This window comes from Brachyhypopomus gauderio, unplaced genomic scaffold (assembly GCF_052324685.1).
Source record: "Brachyhypopomus gauderio isolate BG-103 unplaced genomic scaffold, BGAUD_0.2 sc113, whole genome shotgun sequence".
In the NCBI taxonomy this organism is placed as follows: Eukaryota; Metazoa; Chordata; class Actinopteri; order Gymnotiformes; family Hypopomidae; genus Brachyhypopomus; species Brachyhypopomus gauderio.
Window position 1 is genome coordinate 77470 of NW_027506934.1, and position 27592 is coordinate 105061.

A 27592-nucleotide genomic window follows, 5' to 3' on the forward strand; every position below is an offset into this window, starting at 1 on the left:
TGATGCGATAGATTGTTGACTGAGGTGCAATCTTTCTAGCTGTGACACTCTTCCCTGTTAGGCCATTTTTGTGCAGTGCAATGATGACTGCATGTGTTTCTTTAGAGATAACCATGGTTAACAGAAGAGAAACAATGATGCCAAGCACCAGCCTACTTTTAAAGTGTCCAGTGGTGTCATTCTTACTTAATCATGACAGATTGATCTCCAGCCCTGTCCTCATCAACACCCACACCTGTGTTAATGGAGCAATCACTGAAACAATGTTAGCTGGTCCTTTTAAGGCAGGGCTGCAATGAAGTTGAAATGTGTTTTGGGGGATAAAGTTCATTTTCTAGGCAAATATTTACTTTGCAATTAATTGCTGTTAAGCTGATCACTCTTTATAACATTCTGGGGTATATGCAAATTGCCATTATAAAAACTGAAGCTTTTTCAAATTAATATTTGTATCATTCTCAAAACGTTTGGCCATGACGTTCACGTTTGTTTTTCGCTCTGTGTCTGTGCGCCCCCTAGTGTTCGCACGGAAACTACGTCATAGGTGTGGTCAAATGAGATGAGACGAAACCGAAAGTAAACGCCAAATAAAAATCACCTTATGAACGCACGTCTGGGACATACGACGGTGAGTTTATTAACACTTACAGAAATGTTTGAAATGTTACATTATGTACAAAATATACTGGTTTAATGTTCTAACGATAAAGGACGTAATCCAGTCTGAATCTGTACGAAACGATCTGTGACAAAACGGCGAACTTTTTGAACTTCAGTCACTCCGGAAATGTAGATTACTGACACGGAGAAAGGTGATAGCGCATGTCGTATTTAACATTGTTCAGGAGAATCTGTATTTAAGGATCATCGTCAAAGAGTCACTGTAGTTAGAGATACTTATGATACCTAAATATAACTATTTAGATACAAGTTTAAAATTAAATATGGATTCAAATATTATTTAGCATTTTTCAAGAGAGGCCACTGTATAGTCACTGATATTGTCACACTGGAAGAATAGTTTGCCTTTAAATCACATTTTTATTTGTTCTAAACTAGACGATCTTAGGCGGAACATTGGTAAAAAAAAAAGAAAAAAACATCGTCAATATTCATTAATATAAGTTGCCAAAAGATGGCGCTAAAGTAGCGTGTTATTGCATTTAAGTGTTTAGCAAGCGTTCACGTATATGTAGAATACTGTATATAACATATCTGTTAAAATGTCCTTTTCCAGTGTGTCCAGTGTTACTGGGATTGTGTTTGGGGGCGGAGTCACACTGCCGTGACATCAGGTTCATTATAATCAGTGTTTCAGTGTCCTGCTCCTCCTCTTTATGATGAACTGTTGACAGGGAGCAGAGAGCAGCATCTCCAGTGCCCAGCTGTGTGTGTGTGAAGAGGAACAACTCCATGATGGAGCCTCATAACTCCAGCAGTGGAGGAGGAACCTCTGACCAAAAGTGAGGAGCTTTACATCAGGACTTAATCTGAGGAAACAGGAAGAGGGAATATTCAGGATAAATGAGATGTAGTGAAGAACAAAATTACTCAACACTTTCCTCATCTTCATCAGGGTGAAGAGAGCAGCGTCTCCAGTACCCAGCTGTGTGTTAATGAAGAGTGAATCATCTCCAGTACCCAGCTGTGTGTCTATGAAGAGTGACAGGTCCATGGATGAGCCTCCTGCCTTCAGTAGTGGGCCTGTGACCCCTGACCCACAGTGAGTGACACATTACACACAGAGATTCTTTAATCAGACTGAAAGTATTTTAAGTCTTCATTCTCCACATTTTCCTCTCTCTCTCCCGCCTCAGTTCTTGCCTTTGTGTGGAGGGAGTAAATATTTGTGGTTCCTTAGTCCCACATTAAAGCCAGTATCACTGAATTATCCTTAAACAAATAAGGAACAGAGTAATAAAATAAAGAAGACAGTCTCCAAGATCACTTGATGAGAATGACAGGTCCCACTTTATTGTAGATCAACGTTGGTGTACAGTTGAGTCCAGTGCTTAATTTGTAAATCAAACGATGCCGGAACGCAAGCAGTGGACAACATAAAATGTTACCGGATCGAGGCAGACAGTTACCGGAACGCGCGCTTCAAAATTAAAGTGTTCCAGGATCCTGTTCCGGCAGGATCCGGCTCAAATTAAGCCCTGGTTGCGTCTCTCCCCAACATGAAAGTCTCCAGTGCTCAGAGGAGCACTAATGTTTATTCATACGGTATATTCTGTAACGAGGTGACAGATGCAGCAGACACAGGAGGTGGTGCTGGGTCGACTTTAATGTCCATTTCCATCATAGACACAGCACAACTCAAAGCAGTTAAATGCAGTTTAAATGCGAGGGATCAGAGGAGCGGATAGCGCTCTGAACCCTTAAGAGAGTCACTCAATCTTGGACTTTAACGGATAAAGAGGGCGACTGGAAATGAGTGACAGGTGCAGGAATGAAGAGAACTGATCAGTAGGCGGGGCTTGTGATCTATGGAGTGAACGGGAGGTGGAGTGTTGTGAAGTGGGCGGATCCCCTGAGGAGCCGGACCAGCCTACAGTGACATATTCTAATCAGATACACATTGCCCCCCCTACTCTATTTACATATCCCCTTTAGATTCTACCACCATTATGTCCAATCATCATGACTAGCTCTGTGTCTATGAAGAGTAACATGTCCAAGGATGAGCCTCTTAACTTTAGCAGTGGACCTGTGACCTCTGACCTACAGTGAGTGATACATTAGTGACAGTTTTTAACAAAACATTCACTTCTAAATGTGTATTTATTGAAGTCAGTGGTAAAGCTGTGTATTTAGTTTGTGAAGACCAGGATTACAATTTGAATCACCATTATGAGAGTAAACACAATGAGAAATACAAGAACTAGACTGATTCAGAACTGTACGTTTTTTCTAATAAAGTGTCTAGTGTGTACCAGTACAAGGTGTTTCTAATAAAGTGTCTAGTGTGTACCGGTACAAGGTGTTTATAATAAAGTGAGGCACTATTCACATAAACATTATTCTACATCACCAGAGTTAAAGTCAGGTGCAGGTTCTCTGTGTTTGTTCTACTGTCACTACAGCATTTGGGTTCAGTGTCCCTCAGTCTGGGAGCCCAGTGAACCGTCACATGTTCAGATGTGTTGGGTTATTCCACATGTATCACATCATCATTATCATCATCATCATGTACCTGAATATAACATGTATTCATGAATGTAACATGTATTCATGAATGTAACATATATATGAATTCATGTCTATAAACATGTCTATTTTGTCTATATGTCTATTTTTTTAATTAAAGTTGTTGTTCTGTTTGTCCACAGTGTCCAAAAGAAACCTGTAAAGATTTCTAAAGACAAACTGGAGTCAGTATTCAAGGTGTGTGTGTGTGCGCGTGTGTGTGTGTGTGTGTGTGTGTGTGTGTGTGTGTGCGTGCACGCGTGTGTGTGTGTGTGTGTGTGTTTGTATTTTTATTTTCTTTTATTTTTTTATTCGTTTTTTTGACAGGGACAGTGTACATTAATAAACATAACTATAAAAGTGCCAGAATTAGCCATTGTCCCCGAACACATCTAAAATTGTCTACCTCCTTGATTATGTTGTGTGTGTGTGTGCATGCATATGTGTGTGTGTGTGTGTGTGCGTGCGTGCGTGCGTGTGTGTGTGTGTGTGTGTGTGTAGGGTGTCATGCTGAGCTCCACCCTCTCCTGTCAATCTGTCTGTTTGGTCCCTCTAGCCCCGCCCAGCCTTTCCCTGTTTATACTTCCCATGTGTTTTTCATGTCTGTCTGTCCCTCCTTCCATTCAGTAACTCCACCCTGTGATTATCAGTCCCACCTCTTCACAGTTGACTTCTCTTGTTAGTCTGTCCTATTTAATCTCTGTCCCTTCTCTTGTTAGTCTGTCCTATTTAAAAAAAAAAAATGAAATGAAATGTGCCATATTTTGTCAATTGTGATTTTTACACCCCAATCGATATTTGTCCTCCGCTTTTAACCCATCTGTGCAGTCAGAACACACACACACACACACACACTAGTGATTACTAGGGGGCTGTGGATCACACGTGCCCAGAGCGGTGGGCAGCCCTAGCCCGGCGCCCGGGGAGCAGTTGGGGTTAGGTGCCTTGCTCAAGGACACCTCAGTCATGGCCTGTCTGGGAATCGAACCCACGACCCTCCAGTCACAAGTCCAGTTCCCTAACCGCCAGGCCATGACTGCCCATGATTTAAGCTTTGTTAATTCTCTTGTTCTGTGGTAGTTCTTATATTGGGAGATATTGTATTACCGGTATGTTCTGGCTTGTTTGAGTTCTGTGGTTGTATTCTTAAACTTAATACTAAAACTTCAAACTGTATTCTTGAAACTTAAATATTAAACTTTTGTACTTTAACTTTTGTAATAAACCATAATGTCCACAGGACCACCCAGTCCCTCTCAGTTCAGTCCTCTCTTATGTTTAATGGATTATCCTGTGTTATAATCATCTGTCTGTAACACTGTAGTTTTACTGATACTGTTTATTCAGGAGCTGGAGCACAAAATCATCTCTCTGGTAAAAAATGAGCTTAAGAGATTCAAGAATCTACTGAGTCCAGATTACCCAGCATGCACTGAGAGACAGGTGGAGGATGAGGAGGATCAGAGCAGTGTCAGAGAGGGGGCGATGAAGATCACACTGCACGTCCTGAGGAACATGAACCAGACAGACCTCGCTAACACACTACAGACCAGTAAGAACTCTGGGTCATGACATCATAACATCACTTTATTACTTCAGAGGGAGGACACTTGGTGAATCTCAGTTCACAATGAGGATCTTAAATCAGTGTTGGTCTGTCCTCAGTTGACCTCCCTTCAGTGTAGTCTGCTCAGGTGCAGACTCAAGACTCTCCTACATTTATCACTGTTGTCATGTGATTGTAGAATGTTGGAGTTTTGAAGATACATTGTTATTCTTTAGAACTGAGATTTGACCAATCAGATTTGACCACAGGTCACTGTCTCATGATGTCATACACAGGTGTGTTTTCTATTTCCCTCCATTGTCTCTCAGATGTCCAGTCTGCTAGTTGTAGGTCTCCTCAGTCAGGTGACAGTTACCAGTGTTTGTGGTGGAACTTCAGCTGGTGTAATGGCTTCCTCCATCAACCCATGTGTTCTCCATGTCAAACTGCTGATCATTCAGTGTTATTGATACCCAGACACTCTAACCATCCTCTAATTTAACTCTTACAGTACTTCAATTTCCTGAATGTATCATGGCCAATCTATGGGGACTAAATATCTATTCATAAAGATGTTTTGTCTTGTATTTCCTATGATGAGTCTGTTATGATTGATCCTAAAGACATTAACATGTGTGCTGTTGTCTTCCTCTTTATCAGAACTGGCCCCTGCTTGCTACAGAAAACTCAAATCCAAACTGAGGGAAAAATGTGAGAACATTAATGAAGGAATCTCACAGCATGGAACCACAGCACTTCTGAATGAGATCTACACAGAGCTCTACATCACAGAGGGAGGGAGTGGAGAGGTGAATAATGAACATGAGGTGAGACAGATTGAGACAGCATCCAGGAGACCAGCAACACAGGAGACACCCATCAAATGCAGTGACATCTTTAGACCCTTACCAGGACAAGACAAAGTCATCAAAACTGTGCTGACTAAAGGAGTGGCTGGAATTGGTAAAACAGTCTCAGTGCAGAAGTTCATACTGGACTGGTCTGAAGGAAATGTAAATCAGGATGTTCTCTTCATATTTCCACTTCCTTTTAGGGAGCTGAATTTGATGAAGGAGAAAAAGCTCAGTCTGGTGCAGCTTCTTCATTGTTTTTTTTCCAGAAACACGTGAATTAAAACCAACTCACTATACAAATTACAAAATTCTGTTCATCTTTGATGGTCTGGATGAGTGTCGTCTTCCTCTAGATTTCCAGAACAATGACAGCGTGTGGGATGTAACAGAGTCGACCTCAGTGGATGTGCTGCTGACAAACCTCATCAAGGGGAATCTGCTTCCCTCTGCTCTCCTCTGGATAACCTCTCGACCAGCAGCAGCCAATCAGATCCCTCTTGAGAGTGTTGATCAGGTAACAGAGGTACGAGGGTTCAGTGGCCCTCAGAAAGAGGAGTACTTCAGGAAGAGAATCAGAGACCAGAGTCTGGCCAACAGAATTATCTCACACATGAAGTCATCAAGAAGTCTCTACATCATGTGCCACATTCCAGTCTTCTGTTGGATTGCAGCCACTGTTCTAGAGAGGATGTTGGGTGAAGCAGAGAGTGGAGAGATCCCCAAAACTCTGACTCAGATGTACACACACTTCCTGATCTTTCACATCAAACACAAGGACCAAAAGTATGATCAGAAAAGTGACACTGACCCTCAACAAACTAGAAAACATGTTTTGGCACTGGGAAAACTGGCTTTCCAACAGCTGGATAAAGGCAACCTGATCTTCTATGAGGACGACCTGAGAAACAGTGGCATTGATGTCAGAGAAATGTCGGTGTATTCAGGAATGTGCACTCAGATCTTCAGAGAGGAGTTTGGTCTACAGCTGGGGAAAGTGTTCAGCTTTGTACATCTGAGTGTTCAGGAGTTTCTGGCTGCTTTATATGTGTTTATTACCTTCATCTCCACTAACACCAATGTGCTGGAACAGCAACAACCTGGATTGGTCAAAAACACATTGTCTGACTCCCTCATCAGTGCAGTGGACAAGGCCTTACAGAGTCAGAATGGACATCTGGACCTTTTCCTCCGCTTCCTTCTGGGTCTCTCACTGGAGTCCAATCAGACTCTCTTACGAGGTCTACTGACACAGACAGGAAGCAGCTCTCACTGCAAAGAGGAAACAGTCATGTACATCAAGGAGAAGATCAGGGAGAATCCCTCTCCAGAGAAATCCATCAATCTGTTCCACTGTCTGAATGAACTGAATGATCATTCTCTAGTACAGGAAGTCCAAACATACCTGAGCAGAGGAGGTGACACTCGTCTGCGTGGAGCCAGTCTCTCTCCTGCTCAGTGGTCAGCTGTGGTGTTTGTGATGTTGAACTCAGAAGAGGAGCTGGGTAAATTTGACCTGAATAAATATGACCCATCAGAGGAATGTCTACTGAGACTGCTGCCAGTGGTCAAAGCATCCAGAAAAGTCATGTGAGTATTTTCATTCAGAGATTCACAGTGACATAGCACTGGATGCTCCTGAATCACTGAATCAGAAGGTCTGGGGGGGGGGGGGGGGGGGTGCTGGCCCTCAGCAGGGTGTTGCCTGGGTGTTGTGCTTATGGGATGAAGGTGTGTGGGTGTATATGTGTGTGGGTGTATATATAGGATGAATGTGTGTGGGTGTATATATAGGATGAATGTGTGTGGGTGTATATATAGGATGAATGTGTGAAACAGGGTGTCTAACTAGCTGGCTTTTTCTAGCTGGCTTTTTCCTAACTAGATGACTAGTACACATACAGTACTCATACATTTAGGATCCTGGGGGGCAGGCATGTTACCCAGAGGTCAATGAGGTGGACCTGCTGTCATGACCTCACCCGTCTCCTCACCACTGTCTGTCCCTCAGTTTTTACTGCACTTTACACATTGAGGGCTTTTGAGGGGACGGTGTGGACAAACACTGACCAGTGGCCCGGGGCTTTGCCCACGTTTGTCCCAGCACCTGTCCCCTCAATTTTAACTACACCATAGTATCACACACTACCATACATGCATATACACCAACACCTACACACTACACAGCACTGGGGGTGGAGGGGTGGGAATGCCTTCCTTCACCCGTTTGCTGCTCCCTGCCGGGACAGGGATGGGTCACTAGCGGGGCTGGACTGGTGGCGTCCTGGAGCTGCTGCCGATCCTTGCTGGTCCAGCCATTTGCCCCCGCCATAGAGGGTGTGTTAGTTTGGATGAATGTGTCTTTGTCCTTGTCTCTTTTTGTATAGGTGGGTGAATGAGTACATGTTGGGGGGGGGGGGGGGGGGGGGGGGGTATATGGGTGTGTGTGTATATATTGGGATGAATGTGTAAGTATATTTGTGGGTGTATACATGTCCGTAAGAGTGTATATGGGTGTGGGTGAATGTGTGTGGGAGTGTATGTTTGTGTAGTTGTATATATGTGTGAGGGTCTATTTATGAGGATGAGTGTGTGTGTGTGTGTGTGTGTGTGTGTTTGTGTGTATGCATGTGTATATGGATGTGTGTAGGTGTATACATAATAAGGGTGTATATAAGGGGGTGTGTGTATGTATGTAGGGGTGTATACATGGGGGTGAATGTAAATATGAGTTTGAGTGTATGTGTGAGGACAGCTGGTTCTGGGTCTGGGGCTTGTCGTGCCCGGTCCTCTCCCGGCTGCTCCCCTGTGGTTACTTCTCCCCTTTTTTCTGTCTTTTCCCTTTTTATTTTCTCTCCCCCTCTTTTCTATATTCTATCTTCTTATGGTCCACCTAACCCCAATAATTGTTATCACTATTGCACTGTATTATACAGAATTGTTATCATTTGATCTGTACATAAAAACAAAGTTGTCCTCCAAAGATTGGGGGGTGTGGAGGAAGTTTTATTAATTCATTCCAAATATTTTCTGTTAAAGTTAACTACATGAACATATGAGATATGAGACCTCACCATGTCAGTAGATTATTATAAAGCACAGGGTGAAGCCTCCACTACAGTTACTGGCCTCTGCTTTGATACTTTTAAATCTGTTAATGTAATTAATTTCATCCTATTTTACAAGATACTGTGATGTGGGGTACATATTAGTCACAAACGTACACAGACTTAAACACACTTTGTTTATTGAAGTAAATGGAGGAAACAGGGGCGGCACGGTGGTGTGGTGGTTAGCACTGTCGCCTCACAGCAAGGCAGTCTGGGTTCGATTCTCAGTCTGGGCTGCTCTGTGTGGAGTTTGCATGTTCTCCCTGTGCCTGCGTGGGTTTCCTCCGGGTACTCCGGTTTCCTCCCACAGTCCAAAGACATGCGTGTTAGGTTGATTGATCATGCTAAATTGCCCGTGTGTGTGCGTGCGTGCGTGCGTGTGTGTTGGCCATGCGGTGGACTGGCGACCTGCCCATGGTGTACCCTGCCTTCGCCCGGAGATGTTGGGATTGGCTCCAGCCCCCCCGTGACCCCGACTAGCGGGATTATGCGGTTCAGATAATGGATGGATGGATGGATGGATGGATGGATGGATGGATGGATGGATGGATGGATGGATGGATGGATGAAACAACTGGGGAGAGGGATCCAGACGTAAGTCAATGTCAAAAAAGCAGTCCAGGTCAGGTACACACAAAAAGAAAAAAAAACAGACAGGTACAAAAAGGGAGAATCCAGGAGAGCAGTGAACTAGCCAAACTGGGTCGAACCACAAAGAGAATAGAATACAGGAAAAACTCTTGGTATGCTTTCAAAATGTCGGCAATACTTCACAAAGAGTTTATTGAGTGTCGTGATATAAATAATAGCCTATGATGAGAATCAGTTGTGAACTAGTACTGAGGGGAGGAGGAACGGGTCAGATGACGTGGGGCATTCTGGGAGTTGCAGTCTCCAGGGTTGAGCTGCATAACAGATACAGAGGATAATTTAATCAGCAGTTCAGATTCTGGAATCCAGCATCATCTGATTGATCTGTATTAGGGATGCAAATGATTAATCGACTTTTGATTAATTGTCGATTAAGACGTTACTCGATCAAAATGTATTAATCACGATTAATCGTTAGAGAGCGTTCCTATAGTAACTTGAACAGAGTGTAAGAACGAGAGGTGAACACGTGTCGCGAAAGACCAGAGTGGAAAACAAAATGAAGCGGGCGAAAAGACGTGCGGTGTGGGACCATTTTGAAGCGGGTTCGGGAAACGAGGCAGAAACTGCGTAATCCAGAAAATCCCGAGGAGGGAAACTTTATTTTCCACGCAACTCAAACAACAGCACTGTTCTCTCCCCCTCCCCTGGCGCGCGCAGGCGCCGCTCTCCCAGTGTCACTTAAAGGGCCAAGTGCCTGTCTGTTAGGGAACTCGCTGCGAGGAGTAGTAGTCGCTACAATTTCAACATTGTTAATTTAGGCTAAGAAGTCAAATGTTCTCTGTGTAATGCGGTATTGAAGTACAACAGTTCCACTAGCTCACTCAATTATCATTTGAACACTGTGCATGCAGCTGTCCTGCATATCACCAGTGCACCTGGTCAACCTAAAATCACAGCTACACTGGGAAGGCGAGCGTTTTCGAAGCTCGCTATGAAAAATGAAGAGTGAGCTAAAACAAAGCTAGCTACCACTACTGCTGTAGCCCTTACAACAGATTGTTGGACGACTCTAACAACATAAAGTTACATTACCGTGACGTGCCACTACACTGACGAGAACTGGCAGCTAAAATCTGCAGTGCTGATTACGACGAACATGTCGGACAGACACACCGCTGACAATTTAGCTGACAAGCTCAATGATGTTGTGGAGACTTGGGCACTCTCCGGTCGCGTTACAGCATGTGTTCACTACAAAGCTAGAAACATTGTCCAAACATGGGCTCAATAAGATTCTGTTTGGCTCTCTATTTAATTTCTTCTTTAAATTTTTTTTTTTTTACATTTTTTAAAATGTCTAATGTTTCAAATGCAAGAACGGAGCCAGTCCTTAATTTATTCCTTTTTTAAATGAAAGAATGTATTTTGTTATACCATAAAAAATTCCTAATGCATAATTACTTGAGCAATATATCATATAATACAATATAATTATCATAATATAATATATACTTTTTGACCAAAGTGTTTTAACTACACTGCTCAAAAAAATAAAGGGAACACTTAAACAACACAATGTAACTCCAAGTCATCCACACTTCGTGTTCAGATAGGAAACAACACTGATTGTGAATCAATTTCAACTGCTCTTGTGCAAATGGAACAGACAACGGGTAGAAATGAGAGATTTTCAACTGATTTCAAAGATTTTTATTAATTGAGATCTAGGATGTGTTATTTTAGTGTTCCCTTAATTTTTTTGAGCAGTATATTTAGCTAATATTTTTAAAAGCCCTATTGAAACACTGAAATTCAGGTGGAAAACGCCGCTTATCGATTAATCGAAAGTCGATCGATAAGATCAATCAACTAACGATTAATGAATTAATCGATAATTTGCATCCCTAATCTGTATTTTGTACTGTATTTACTCCTCCTTTACAGACTGTCTGGCTGTGGTCTCACTGAGGAGTCTTGCAAATCTCTCACATCAGTTCTACAAACAGAAAATTTACTGAAAGAGCTGGAGATTAATAATAATGACCTACAAGATTCAGGAGTGGAGCAGCTCTGTGCTGGACTGAAGAGTTCAAACTGTAAACTGGAGATTCTCAGGTGAGTTTTCTGTCAATTTAATCTGGAATGGAAACAGTGAAGTGTGGTGACACTACAGGGTTTTAATAAATATTAAGATAAATATTTATGTACTTTTAAAAGTAAATTTCCTTTTTTAAAATAATAAAACTCCTTTGAGTACAGTATAAATACATCTACCACAATGCAATGCAAGACAATTTCATTCTTTATTTTATGAGGTTTTCGTTCTTTATTAATTTCAAATATTTTCTGTTAAAATTAACTACATGAACTACATTTCATTGACTGACCACATTGTGGAGAGAAAGAAAAATGTGTGATGCATAAGTAGATTTACATAATCTCCTAGAAGAGAAATGTAACACTCTAAAGAGACTCAGATGAGCCCTTGTTCAAATGTATGTGGGTATTTATGGAAACGTTCACACTCCTACACAGAGCTGAACACACACACACACACACACACACACACACACACACACACACACACACACACACACACACACACACACACACACACACACACACACACACACCTGCATAGAAGCGACAAACACGCAGGTTGTAAAACAGCTCTGCCCCAAGTGTGTTATTAATGTTCCAAATCCAGACATCTACACTACTGTGAAAGAAAATGTGGCAATATCTTTTGATTTCATTTACACATATGATAAATACCCCAATATTAAAATGACATGTAATGAAAAAACCACCTTTTCAGTGCTTGTGCACACACATTTGACAACATTATATCAAAGTTCAGAGCTAAGCAGTTTAGGATTATTAGGTTTAATATTGTGGAGGGTGTTTGGTGGTGTAGGATCATATGTGAGGAATGGATATGAAACCTCACCATGACAGTAGTTTATTATAAAGCACAGGGTGATGCCTCCACTAGTTACTGGCCTCTCTAGCGCCCCATACTGGCTGCTCTGCAAATGCAGTGAGGACAGTGTCTTTCTCCCTCTTTTTCCTCCTTTCTGCAGATTGTCTGGTTGTTTGGTCACAGAGGAAGGCTGTTCTTCTCTGGCTTCAGCTCTGAGTTCAAACCCCTCCCACCTGAAAGAACTGGATCTGACTTACAACCACCCAGGAGACTCAGGAGTGAAGCTGCTCTCTGCTAGACTGGAGGATCCCCACTGCAGACTGGACACACTCAGGTATGTAGGAATCCCCTTAAACACCCTGTGTGTGAACACACACTCCAAATGTGAGAAGAACAGTGTCATACATGGAAACAGCACACATGACACACACATGGTCTTATTCCTAAAATACATACAGTATCATACATGACCTCAGTGGCAGCTCGTCAGTAGGGGCCGCTGGGGTGCCACCCTCATCAAATTATCCAGAGAAAAAAATTTTACTTAGACATATGAACTTATGTAAATTATATATTGCAAAAGTATTATGAAACTAGTAATACTGACAATTATCGTACATTTAAAAAAAGATCAATAATTCTATCTAGATGTAAGCACAGGTGGTCACACCTGCTTGGCATTGCTGCCTGACGCACCTCCGACGGTGCCATTGTGTGAGCTGCAGGGTCGTCAGCTGGGGGGCCACCCTTCACTGATGTTTCGCTCCATTATCCCCCAGAACATCTCTGGGTGGTGGAGCAGCGACAGGGACATCTCCCTGCCGCCCCCTGCAGCCTGCTGAAAGATCTGTATTCACCCCACTCTCTGACCCCAGCGTTATTATTGTTGTGTGTGGAATGAGTCGCAGGGGACTGTGCATGTCAGGGACGTCCATCTCCCTGAATCAAGCACAAGTACTGACCGCATACCAGAACGTCTCCCTCAAGAGCTTCTTTCCCCCATGTGCCATCCTTCTTTCTGAGCCACAGCCAGAAGCTCCCTTCCTCCGCCTCCTCTGCAGGGTTGCGAAAAGCTCGCCTCCTGTTAGGGCCTGTGACACCCAGTGTTTTCAGTAGCCTCTGTGTGGATGTCCCAGTGAAGCCCCTGCATCCGACCTCCACTGGGAAGATGAATGGTCTCCACTCAGCTTGTGAGCACGTTGCTGCCAGCTCTGCGTACTTGTCCTTCTTCCGTTCGTACGAGGACTCCATGTGCTCCTCCCATGGGACTGTCAGCTCTGCCATGATGACGGCTTTGGCAGGTGCTGACCAGAGCACGATGTCTGGGCGCAACGATGTTATAGTAATCTCTGCTGGGAATTTCAGTTGGCGGCTGAGGTCGGCTGCCAACTGCCACTCACTTCCTAGCGACAGGAGCGACCGCTCTGTCCCCGTGCTGCACCGTGCTGTCGTCCCTGGCCTGGTAAACTGGATCCACATCGGGGAGGTGGGTAGGCTTGCTGACCGGTTTACCTGCTGTCTGTGGGCTTCCAGGATCTCTGCGAGCTTGCGCAGGACCTTGTCATGCCGCCACCTGTACCTTCCCTGTGACAGCGCTGTCTTGCATCCGGAGAGGATGTGCTTTAGGGTTGGACTTGGGAAACTACAGAGATGGCAGTGTTCTTCTGTGCCAAACCAGGTGAGAAGGTTCCGGGGGCTCGGTAAGGTGTCGTATGTGGCCCTAATCCGAAAGCTCAGTCTTGCCTGGGGAGTTCTCCACAAATCGGCCCAAGTGATGGTTCTGTTTAGCACAGCCTCCCAAGTAGTCCATCTGCCTTGCTGTTGCTGGCTCACTGCTGTAATCTTGTATGTTTCCTCCTCCATCTTGGCAACTTCAGAGATCACAAGATCCTTCCTCTCCTTCCTGGTCGCTTTGGACCAGCTCTTTGGTGCTACTGCCCATCCCAGACCAGATCTGCCCAACTGTGTAGCACCAACGATCTCCTGGTGCTTCAGCCGTTCCACTGCCTGGTCAACTGCTTGGGATGCATTCCACTTCCGTCCAGTGCGAATCTGAGGGTTGGCAGCTGGAATTGCCGGGTCCGTGGAGTCTCTCAGTTCGAAGTGGAGTCTCACCTTCTCCTTTTGTCCACTGAATGTCTGTGACATTACATGTGTACCGTATACTTCCTGTGTGTGGGGCGCTGGACTAATGGGTGTCTATGTAGGTCCTTAAACTTTTGGCAAGCATGTGATCTGGAGAAGCTCTTTAATTGGTTGCCTTAAAGTTTGCTGCGGGACAGAGAGCTGCGCCCCGGACACACCTACTTTTATCAGTAGCCTATCAGTATAGTTAATTATTGATCCTGGAATATTCTTTAAAGGGTTTGACTCTATACACAAGGCAGTGAATGTAATCTGTGAAGTCTAGACCCTATAGAGGTGTGTGTGTGTGTGTGTGTGTGTGTGTGTGTGTGTGTGTGTGTGTGTGTGTGTGTGTGTGTGTGTGTGTGTGTGTGTGTGTGTGTGTGTGTGTGTGTGGGACAGACAGTTCAGTTATCTAGGTGCATGTGTGTGTGTGAGTAATAGAGCTTTCTTCCTCTATTTCTATATTTCTCTCAGGACAGAGCCTTCAGAATAAAAAATAACTGTGTGTGTGTGTGTGTGTGTGTGTGTGTGTGTGTGTGTGTGTGTGTGTGTGTGTGTGTGTGTGTGTGTGTGTGTTCTTTAGGGTGGATCATGCAGGGAAGATCAGTCTCAAACCAGGACTAAGAAAATGTAAGCAGTTATGTAGTTAATACACACACACACACAGATATACACAGATATACACACACACACACACACACACACACACACACACACACACGCACACACACACACACGCACACAGAAAATATAACCAGCATGTATATATATATATATATATATATATATATATATATATATATATACACACACACACAGATACATATACACAGATACACACACACACACACACACACACACACACACACACACACACAGTATTTGTATTTGTGTCATCTCCTCTAATGTCTCTTCTTGTGTGCAGATGCGTGTGAGCTCACACTGGACCCAAACACAGCACACACACTTCTCTCTCTGTCTGAGGGGAACAGAAAGGTGACGTGTGTGAAGGAGCAGCAGACGTATCCTGATCATCCAGAGAGATTTGATGGCTGGACTCAGGTGATGTGTAGAGAGAGTCTGACTGGACGCTGTTACTGGGAGGTTGAGTGTAGTGGAGTTGCTGGTATAGCAGTGACATATAAAGGAATCAGCAGGAAAGGAGACAGTGATGACTGTGGGTTTGGATGTAATATAAAGTCCTGGAAGCTGCGCTGCTATAATAACAGTTACTCTGTCTGTCACAATAATAACTACACTGACATCTCAGCCCCCTCCAGCTCCAACAGAGTAGGAGTGTATCTGGACTGGCCGGCCGGCACTCTGTCCTTCTACAGCGTCTCCTCTCACACACACACACTCACACACTTACACACATTCCACTCCACATTCACTGAGCCCCTCTATGTAGGGTTTGGGGTTTGGTGTTCTGACTCCTCGGTGTGTTTGTGTGAACTAGAATAACCTCCTGTGTACTGGAGCAACACCTGAGTCTCCATGGAAACACACACTCCTCTACACACACAACTGGAGAACAAAATCTCTCTCTCTCTCTCTCCCTCCTCTTTTTCTTGCCTCAACAGTTACTGTCTTCTCTGCATTTCTAGGTTTAGGGGTAAATAAAGTCCTGTGATTACATGCAGAGTAGTTAACCGTGGAGTGTAGAACCTGCTTCTACATTTTACTGTTTTATCCAGTATTTTACATTTATGCAAAATTTCCCTGCAGTTCCGGTATGTGTCCAGTAGATGGTAGCAGACAACCACATATTGATATACAGTATCATAACTGGGCAAAGTATAGGATTTTGTGTGTGATTTTGCTGGTTAAATTGCAACATATGTAAAGTGTTTTATGTTTTGATGTGATGTACATTTGCTTTCTTCTGTCCATTAAAGAGAAAGACTGAAATTTACTCCAGTCCTGTGGAGTGAGATTACTGTCTTTAATACAAGAGAGCAAAGATGAGGTTCAATCGAGCAAGACACACTGAGCAAAACAACCGAGCAAAACCAGTGACAGTGAGAGCAGAGAAACAAGAATCACACAGTTAAGTGTGTTTGTTTCACTGTTTTAAGCACACGTTTGTTTTTGCTTGATTCTCTGTTTTCAGTGCACTTTTCAGTTTTTTGCTCACTTCTAAAACTACCACACAGACATTTTATTTGAATTTTAACGTCATTTGGACATTAATGCCAAGCTAAAGAACATTGATAAACATTTCAACCACTTTGTGCTTGCAAAGCAGAATCTGAGAACAGATGTAAAAGAACTTGGCCTCCTCCAGCACAGCATCATTCAGTCTGAACCCACTCGCTGGAGCTCCACACACCACATGAATCAAAATCAAATCAAATCAGATTTATTGTCACATCACCAGAGTACAGGTACCCCGGTGAGTGAAAAACTTGTGTGCAAGTTCCACAATTTGCAGCAACAATATAATATAATATAACAAAAGATGTATAAATTACAAACAATTTAAACTAGTGTCTGTATGTCTTGAAAATAAAAATAAGTATTGTTCTAATTTTTGATATCTACAATATATTAAATATACATGTGATATTGCACAGAAAATGGAGATGAATGTAACAGGTTATGGAGATTATACTGTTGTATAGAGGTGCCTGTAATTCCAGTGAGTATGATGCTGTATTGATGTCAGAGCAAGGTATGGAGTGAGTATATGGGAGCGCAGGGCTAGAGTATTGTCTCGGGTTGGTATTATTAAGGTATGGAGTGAGTATATGGGAGCGCAGGGGTGGAGTATTGTCTCGGGTTGGTATTATTAAGTCCAATAGTCCAGCAGTGCAGAGGTGCAGTGTGAAATAAAGTGCTTTGGTGCTCATGCATGTAATGGAGGGTGTGGGTTGGTCAGAGCCGAGATTACTGGCTGTTCAGGAGTCTGGTGGCATGGGGGAAGAAGCTGTCTCTGAGCCCACTGGTTCTGGCTTTAAAGCTTCTGAGCCTCCTACCACTCGGCAGCTGAGAGAACATACAGTGGCTAGGATGGGAGGGGTCCTGCTAGGATGGGAGGAGTCCTGCTAGGATGGGAGGGGTCCTGCTAGGATGGGAGGAGTCCTGCTAGGATGGGAGGAGTCCTGCTAGGATGTGAGGGGTCCTGCTAGGATGGGAGGGGTCCTGCTAGGATGGGAGGAGTCCTGCTAGGATGGGAGGAGTCCTGCTAGGATGGGAGGAGTCCTGCTAGGATGGGAGGGGTCCTGCTAGGATGGGAGGAGTCCTGCTAGGATGGGAGGAGTCCTTTATGATCATTCTGGACTTCCTCAGGCAGCGGCTGGTGTATAAGTCCAGCAGGTTAGGGAGCTGAACCCCGGTGATGGACTGTGCTGTTCGTACTACTCTCTGCAGAGATTTGCTCTCAAGATCAGTGCAGTTCCCGTACCAGGTGGTAATGCTGCCAGTCAGAATGCTTTCTACAGTGCAGGTGTAGAAGGTCTTGAGGATGCTGGGCTTCAGACCAAACCTCCTCTGCCTTCTGAGGAAGTAGAGGCGCTGGTGGGCCTTCTTCAGTACCTGTGTGGTGTGCACTGCCCATGTCAGGTCCTCGCTGATGTTAACAAGTGATCAAACAAGCACCTCCACCAAATGATGCAGCTACCTTACGTTCATTCCTTGGGATGCTTTCATGGTACAACAAATTCATACCCAACTACGCTACCGTGGTGGAGACACTGCGTGCTTGTGCACTGACACAGAGTACAGCTGGACTGACGAGACTGACAAATGCTTCAATGAGGTGAAACAACTGCTGGTGCACAGCTCTGCACTTGCCCTGTACGACCCTGTGCTGCCCTGTGTCATTTCTACAGATGCCTCTGACTACGGCACAGGCGCTGTGTTTACACAGATTCACCCTGATGACAGTGAGCGCACTGTTGCTTTTGAGTCTAGGACACTTACACAGACTGAAAGGAAGTATGTGACTGTGGAGAAAGAAGCCTTAGCGTGTGTTTGGGTGGAGAAATGGAGAAGGTACCTGTGGGGTCATAGTTCACCCTACGCACCCACCATCAGGCCCTCACTACACTCCTCTGCACCAAAGACACTGACAGGGCTGGAATGAGCATCACCAGGTGGTCAGCACGACTGCTCTGCTTCAACTACGACGTTGTCTACAGTGCTGGTGCACAGAACCAAACTACAGACTGTCTGTGGCGCTTACCCTTGTCTACACCTGATACTGATGAACCTGAGACAGAGCCTGAGGTTGTTGCCCTACTCTCCACAGCCAGAGCAACCGTCACACCTGCTGAGTTCCAGTCTGCTTCCGTGTCATGCACAGAGCTCTCAGCCTTACGCTCACAAATTCAAAAAGGCTGCGTGGCAAAAAGCCCTGAGCTCTGACCTTCAGCCCTGCTTCAAAATGCACTATGAACTGAGCGTACATGGTACCTAGTGCTCCGTGGCTCTCGCTTCCTGGTGCCTCGTTCCCTGTGGAAAACACTAGTTGTGCTGCACATGAGAACCACCAGGGCAGAGTGTGAACAAAACAACGGCTGTGTGAGTTGTATTGGTTCCCTGGAATGGATGCACTGACCCAATCCTACATGTCTGCATGCACACTCTGCCAGAGCCTGGATCGTACAGCAAAGACCTTCACCGCACCACTACAGCCTGTATCTCTACCTTCCACTCCGTGGATCAAGTTAGGCCTTGACATCGTGGGACCATTCGAAACAGCCACATGGGACTGCAGATATGCCATCACCTTAACTGACTATTACACAAAATGGCCAGAAGTTGCATCCACACTCTCTATCACTACAGAGACTGTGATGAGCTTTCTCAATACAACCTTTAGTCGCTATGGCAACCCTGAGTATGTAGTGACAGACAACGGTCCACAACTGATCTCCACTGCACTGTCTACATTCCTTGCTGAACGCAACATCAAACACACCAGAGTGTCTGTGTACCACCCTGCATCCAATGGTGCTGTGGAAAGATTTAATCGAGTGCTGAAAAGTGTGATGGAAGCTGCAATTGTCCAAAATGCACCATGGAAAGCGACAGTGACAGACTTTCTGCACACTTACTGTGCAACACCACATGCCATGTCAGGTGTGTCACCTTTTGAACTGATGTTTCGTCGTAAGATGCGTACCAAGATGGCCGTCATGCCACTGCCGCCCTGCTCTGACCAGGATGGGGAAGTGCACCACCGGGTGTCAAACCTCCAGTCACCGGTGAAGACATACTGTGATGAAAAGACGGGGGCGCGCACACCGGCCTTCAAAGTAGGAGACAAAGTTCAGGTGAGAAAACAGACTCATGTTCCCAAAGGTCATCCCAAATTCACTCAACCAGTTCAAATCCAAAAACGAGTGGGACCATGAACGTTCAAACTTGCAGACGGAAAGAACTGGTATTCTTCTCAGCTTACACGATGCCTGAACACAAGATAACAAGAACACTGTGACAACGCCTTCAGAACAACCTACGACTGCAGCAGCTGAAGCACGTACACCTGAGAGGAACCGAGTGCATCTGGCCAGAGAGCGGAGGCCTCCCGAATGGCTGAAAGACTATGAGGCCTGATGAGTCAATAAAAGCAAATGGACTGATCCATATCCTTTTTCAAGTTAGGCTACAAGTTAATTCATCGTTCATTCATATAAAATGCTAAAGTGAATTCATTCATTGGAGAGGTTTACTTAAAAATGGAGCAGGTGGCACTGTTACCTCTCGGGGTTGATTGATCAGGCAAATTGCCCTGATTTGCAGGGCATATTTTACATAAAGTAGTGTAGAGAACAACTTTTAAATATTAATAATAAAAAAAATAAAATAAAAACAACAACTACCACCAGTGCAAATCAGGGCAATTTGCCTACTGCAACATTGTTATTATTTCAAAAGAGCATCTGCAATGAACAGAGGAGCATATGTGTGTTTTAATATATATTTATTTTAAAACTTGCTGAGCTTAGCTAATAATAGCACCTATTAGGATTGGGCAGTATGATGACAGTATTGTAAAATTGTGGCAGTATATTAACCACGTGACGTGCCAAATCTGTACTTTGAAATATGGGGCATTGCGCATCCATTAAAAAGATCTGTGGGCGGGGTCAGCAGTTTGAGCTCACTGATAGGCTACTGAGTGTAGTCTGTTGCCTGTTTTATTGAATAAATTATTTGAGTGCTTGCTTTTGCGTCACACCTGCCCCCTTGATTCGTTACACATTATGTATATATATATAATATATATATATATGTCACGTAGGGATCCGCCCCCCTCTCCTCACTGTCACTCCAGTGTCTCTGTTCCTTGATTCGTTACACATTATGTATATATATATAATATATATATATATGTCACGTAGGGATCCGCCCCCTCTCCTCACTGTCACTCCAGTGTCTCTGTTCCTTGTGTCTCTGTTGTTCCTTGCCCGTTAGCCCCGCCTTGCTTGTCTGTTGCCCCGGTTTCTGTCTGTCTGCCACGCCTCGTTATCATCGTCCTCACCTGTGTCTAGTTTAGTTCCATGTATATTAGTCCCTGTGTCTCCCATGTCTGTATCGGTTGTTTTGTTTAGTGTTCCTGATCTGTAAGTTTCCTGCTTAGTCATTCGTGTGCTCTGTACCTGGTTATCCTAGTTTGTATGCGTTTTCCCATGTTTGTTTTGAGTATTCGTTCGTTGTCTTGGTACCTTGTTTATTCCTTGTGTCGTTATGCCTGTCTACATTTCTTGTTCTGATTGCCCACCCATTATGACCCGTATTTCCACTCTGCTTTTGGAAATCCATTTAATAAATCTCGCTCTCCTCAGCGTTTGTGTCCGCCTCCCTGTTCTGCCTTGCACAGTACGTTACAATATATATAGTGGGCCAGTCTGTCAGGAACTCCCGGGCCACTTTTTCTCCCCAGTCCACCACTGGTATTAATTCCTTGTTATTGAATTTATTGTTTGGTTATTTGGTTTGTTTATTTCCTTGTTTGTGTTTTGAGTTGGTTAGATATTTCTTTTGTTGTTTCATTTGGTTTCTTTGGGCCTTGGATTCCTCTTGGGGGGGTGGTTGGGACGTTTGTGGTGCCCTTCTTGGGAATGCAATATTTGCTGTGCCCTCTGGGATGTGATATTTGAGTTGGGTGTACAACTTCACGTGTGTGTGTGATCACTGTATTTTGGGAATTGTCTTACTGCTGGCCTAGTGTGCTCAGCCATTCTTTGGGGGTATTGTACAAGGCCAATAATTATATTTCTAATGTCACCGGGGTATGAAGGCAGCATATATTACGTGTGGTTCTGTTGAACCGTGGCGATGGTCCTACCTCTGGTAAACCATTCCTTGTCTGTTTTGATTCATTTCTTTGTATTTGTGTAAGGTTGGTTGTTATTTTGTGGGTCTATCCTGACCATACCCACAGTTTGTGTGAGTGAGCGAGTGAGTAGGTGTGAGTGTGTCGGTGCAACCATTTTACTAGAAGATTGATAAAAAAATACAATTGAATATATTTTATAGTAAATAAACATTTCTATGATAACCTTGTCTCTGTCTTGATTGCATGAACCTAATTGAGTGGGAACCCTGGTAATTGGGATCAATTTGAGGTGTTTGTGACCATAACTTCACTTTCCCTGGGGAGCTTATACCCCTGGGGGTGGCATAGTCGAAGTTACTTCCTGGTTTCTGCCACACACTACATCTAGTTCATAAGCACAAAAGATATCCATGAGGTGAACATGAGGTGATTAAAGCATATGATTGGATGAACATAACATAAATCACACATGATTTGACAATTGTATATTGGCTCCGCCCCACACGCCCCCTCCACGCTTGTTGTTCTCATGATGGTCTGAGAGCCGACATGACCACTTCCATGTTGAGACTAGGAGGCCATCTGGCGTCTCCAGCGAGGTCGGTTTAGGTACACCTCAGTCCCGGAACGGGCCGAGGACGTCCAGGGTGGACAATACAGTTTTCTAAGGCCTTACTAAGACGTATGGGACACCAAACATGTTCAGTGTCCCTTCTATATGGTTAACACATTTATGAATCACATCTCTAAGTATGTGTCTACTATGATTAACAGATACTAAGTAACATAAGATGGGAACATTACTAAAGAACTAAAAAAATGACTACTATTACGTAAATAATAAAGGCCATGGGAGAATGTGTAGCTACATTGTTGTAGTAAAATCTAATTGTATAATTAGTGTCCATAATGTGTTGCAACATTTACTGAAACATTTGTAGTTAAATACACTGAAAATTATGAGTTACTTGCTGTTCTTACGTGGAAAAACTTTCCTAAGTTTTTTTTAAGTAAACCCTACTCCACATTTTTTTCAGTGTATGGAACATGCAGGTAGAATTACAGCAACCAGGTTTTGGACAGAACTCTGAACCTCAAAACTCAGAACACAGCATAGAGACATCTGTACCCTGGACTACCCAACACTACCTCACGTTTCACACTTGGTTTAGACTACATGGTCTACATAGACTACATTGGTTTAGACTACATCTCCGAAGATGAGATGGCTCTGTGTGATGGTCCTATTAGACTTGAGGAGGTTATAGATGCAATCAATCAATTAAAAAATAATAAGTCACCTGGCACTGAAGGGCTGGTCCCAGAATTCTACAAATGGAGCCTGAGCTGGAGCCTGGGCAGTGAGGAGGAGATGGAGGTCGAGGAAGACGCTCCCACTGCCAGGTCCGTGGGGCGAGCGCCAGGAGGAGGTGGAGTTTCCCGAGAGGGGTCGAGGAGAGAGGAGAGTGAGTGTCCTCAGACCCACTCAGACCCATTCAGACCCAAGGTGGATGGTCTTCTTCCTCCTCGCCCTCACCGTAGTACTCGGTGGGGGCGGAGCATAGAGGGGGGATAAGCTTCCTCTTCTTCCCCTGATCTTCATCCTCCTCGCCCTCTTCTTCCTCCTCGCCCTCACCATAGTACTGGTACTGGTACTGGAGCGGAGCATACAGAGGGGGGATAGTCCTCGGTCTCCTTTTCCTCCTCGCCCTCTGATTCCTTCCCCTCAAACTCACTCTCAGGGGTCTTCTCCATGGAGCAGAGTTCGAGCGAGCCAACCCTCAGGGGCAAGAGGTCCCGGGAAGGAGAGGGGTGTTGCTCCCTCCATATCCGACGAGTAGACGCAGACAACGTAAACACACGCCCAAAAGGGAGGGGTCGGGGACCGCAACGTGATTTTATTGCTTTTCACAATGAGATCAAGCAATACACTCGGACAATAAAAGACTCAGACACACAAAAGGCACTTCGAACCATTGAGGAATGTACGGCTTTGAATGTTTTCTTATGATCTTGATCCCCCTAGAATTTTCTTCTCTGTTCTGTTCATAAGTTAGTTTTTTTCTCTTGAGTGTGCTATTTGTGGTATTTCTTTCTGTCTTTATCAACAAACAGTACGAAAAAAAAGCAACAGGTAACGTACCCTACCACCCTTATTTTAATTCTATACGGAATTAATGAGAAGGTCGTCACACATGTCGATTTTAAGATTTTTCAGCTGAATCTGTAAAGACTCTAACGTTTCCCAGCTGATGTTTTTCTCATTTAGTCACTGAATAGACAGATTTTGTCCCATTGAAAGGAATGTCTTGGGTTTTAAATCACACTTTATTCGTTCTGAACTGGAACATCTAAGTGGAACATTAGCTAAAAAAGAGTGATACCGGTTACCAAGAGATGGTGATAATGTAACATGTCAGTCAAGTAAGCATTCAAGTACATATGAATGAATGAATGTTTAATTTATATACAACACTATACAACAGTTACAGAAACAGGAAAACGTAATGAACTAATATGTTAAAATGTCCTTTTCCTGTAGTGTGTGGTGGAATTGATGGCACAGAATTCAAGGTCTTATAATATATTAAGCAGTATTTATTTGATAGCAAGAGAGTTACAAAATATAAAAGTATAAAAGTATGATGTGAAGCGTACGCTTCATGCAGTAACTCTGAACTGTCTCTCTCAGTCCAGATTCTTATAGTCAAAGTGTGTGTGGAAAAAACTAAGGATGCCTGCTTCCCAGGAGCAGTTATCAGTTTCCCTGGGATTCAACCTTGGGTGCTTAGAAACAGATAAGCAATATTATCACCAACTCTGCTGCTGCACAGAAAACTTCAGTCTTACAGAAAAACATCTTCAATATGGTTACAGTTAATTTCACACAGACCATGCTATAGTGTCTGCATGGACATGATTAACATGAATCACACATGAATATAATCAATATCAAGTAGTCATTCTTTCAGAAAGCTTTAGGAATCATCTGGTTCTGCAACCCAGTCGCCAGGAATGAAGGTGTGGAGCAGATGGTCTGCTGGTTCTAGCAACACTGCTTTCACCTGCTTAGACACAGTACATAGACTTGTACAAAGACAAACTTTTGAATTAGTTGTTCATTCAACAGGTGCATCTCCAGCTCTGCGGGTCCGAGACCTGTGTTGGGAGGCCTGCCAAAGACAATTTCAAATGCTGACAGCTCTGTCTTAGCTTGTGGTCTGGTCCTACACTGCCACAACACTAATGGCAAACATTTTGTCCAGGACATCCCTGTTTCCTGGCTGGTCTTGACAAGACCTGCTTTTATTGTGCAGTTTGCTCTTTGCACTGCGCCTGCAGGGTGGTAGCTGTAATGCTTGCGCATGTCTATACCTACATATTTAGTCTGATTTTGAAGTCCTGCGTGGACAAAGGGTGCCCCGTTATCACTGGAAATTCTCTGTGGCAGACCCCACCGGGGAATGATCTCTCTCAGGAACACCTTAGAGACCGCATCACTGTCCTGTTTCCCTGTTGGAAAAGCTTCCATCCACTTACTGAACATGCATACACTAGAAGGAACTTCTTTCCTTCAGATGGTGTTAGTTCCACAAAGTCTATTTGCCAATTTTGAAACGGTTCTGTCAGGTGTCCTGATGGGGCTGGTATTGTGTTGGTGTCTCTTCTAGTGGAGTTCTGTGTACAGATCAAACATTTTTAACAAAACTTTTGAGTATAAGTAGTGATACCTGGTCTATTCCCCCTTTGCTCATGTGACTCCTCCCATGAGCAATCCTAACTAGGCCTCGCATGTAAACCTTTGGTAGGCAAGGTCTAGCAGTATCAGGGTGTACCCTTACGCCTCCTGTTTTAACACAGCCCGCCCGTTTCCACTGGGCCTTCTCCTCTGAGGAGGCCATTTGTTGGATATCAATTGTAGTTATTGGGGTGAATGCATGTTCTTGTTGGGTGGCTTGTAAGTTAGGCGTCGCATGCGCTGTGGCTTTTGCAGTGGCATCTGTAAAAGCATCACCTCTCGCTACCTCATCTTGGGATGAGGTGTGCGCTGTGCATTTAATGATTGCTACTTGCGCTGGTAGCTGGACAGCATCTAGTAGTTGCGCTACTAGTTTGTGGTTCTTAATTTTGCTGCCAGAACTAGTTAGGAAATCTCTGTCTTTCTATATGGCGCCAAAATCGTGCACTACTCCCCAATCATTTCTTTTTTTTTTGAAAAGGCAAACCAATCTGGCTATCTGGATGAACTGGAATGCTAAAAAAAAGAAAAATGCATTGGCAAGATCCACTACACTGAACCACTAGCTGTCTGGGGGAACCTGAAAGAGAATGGTGTAAGGATTTGGGACTTCTGGGGATCTAGGGTGTGCTGCCACTTGACAGCTTGCAAATCCTGAACAAACCTCCATTCCTCTCGCCCTGGCTTCTTAACTGGGAAAACTGGGAATTCTTACTGGTGAGGTTTTGCATGGCACTATCACGCCAGCCTCTCGTAGTAATTGGAAAACGGACCTGATGCCTTTCATGGCTTCAGGTTTCAATGGGTATGGGTGTTATTTGGGTCTGTAATCAGATTTGGGAACGATGCACACATCTTTAAATGAGGCCCACATCGTTCTTTCCCTTAACCAACAGAGCTTGCGGAACTTTTGCCAATTCTAATTCTTCCGCTGGGAGGAGTGTCATACGTATGGCCTTTGTTTGTGTTTTGTCATTTTGGTCAAATAATTCCAGTGTGTTATGTAGTGATATGTGGGGCGTGGCCCATGGAACACAATAGAGATTCATTTGTCCTTCACTCAATCTCACTAGGCCTGCTGCCCATGTGTCGTTCAAGTCAGTCATGTGTTACGGCCCTGAATGACCCTGGCTCGCTAACCGGACCGCAACATAAAATAAGCTTAAAAAAAGAAAGAAAGATATCAGGCAACACTGAACCGCGTTTCACTGGCTATTCGCCATGGATTTATTTGTGGTGCTTTTCCAATATATTAAGGTATATATTAATAAAAATAGACATCATATAATGTATATAATTTAACAAAATGGTAACAATAACTTCAGGCTGGGCCAAGGCTAAAATAACAAACATAACAACTACCTCCCACAACTCAACTTAGATAACCTTAGCAAAGAAATAACAAACCAAAAGACAATAACGTAACCTACCTCCCTAAACATAAACAGGAGAAACAAACCCCAAACAAATCAGCAGCCCAGCCCTACTAATACAAACAAAACAAAACTTCCTCCCCACTCAATACAACCCACACAGATTTCTACAGCACACACATCCAATACTACAAAGCTAAATAGCAGTAAGTCTCAAACCGCGTAGCGGTGTATATTAGCAACACGTCATGTATCGCGTAGCGAACAGATATGTCTGTTAACAGTAAGTCTCAAGTCGCGTTGCGATGTATGTACTAAACCCGAAGGATAACCATCGGTCCGAACGATCTCAAAACGGTCACCCACGATAAGCAAAACCCAGCTCAGTGTTCCCGATGACCAGGTGCAGTCTACTGCCCAAGACACCACAAGGTGCGGCTTCTGGGTCCAAACGAGCTTTTAAGGACCCGTCCTCCAATCTTCCTCAAACACCGGCACCTGATGTTAATCACGGTGTTTGCGCCCTCTTCTGGAGAACCTGAACACAAAAAACCCACAACAGACAACAAAGAGAACACAGAAACCCCTAACCGTAGCACATGGTCATTAAGTCATGCAGCTCTGCATAGAACCTGGTCTCATACTCTGTATCTGGTCCGTCAGATATGTATGTGCAATGAAATGTGTCACTTGGTTTAATGTAAAAAATCTGCTGGTAACACATAAGTCATGTATGCCATGAAATGCTTTCTGATTACCCCTTCGGTGCCCCTGTACTGCCATTTATAGGCATAAGCTGGTTGTCCTGATGCCAATTGAATTAATTGGGGCTCTCCCCAAAACAAAAATAGC

The 27592-nt window shown here is 44.0% G+C and overlaps 1 protein-coding gene across 1 annotated transcript; it reads left to right on the forward strand.

Annotated features, from left to right (window-relative positions):
- The first annotated feature begins 514 nt into the window (after positions 1-514).
- Positions 515-16255, forward strand: LOC143497853 (NLR family CARD domain-containing protein 3-like). The gene is given in 11 exon segments (XM_076993461.1): positions 515-628; positions 1356-1463; positions 1577-1723; positions 3333-3387; positions 4537-4741; positions 5396-5838; positions 5840-7176; positions 11235-11405; positions 12374-12547; positions 14924-14970; positions 15266-16255. Coding segments are annotated over 10 exon segments (3168 nt in total). The 5' UTR covers positions 515-628; positions 1356-1413; the 3' UTR covers positions 15805-16255.
- Positions 16256-27592: the final 11337 nt, after the last annotated feature.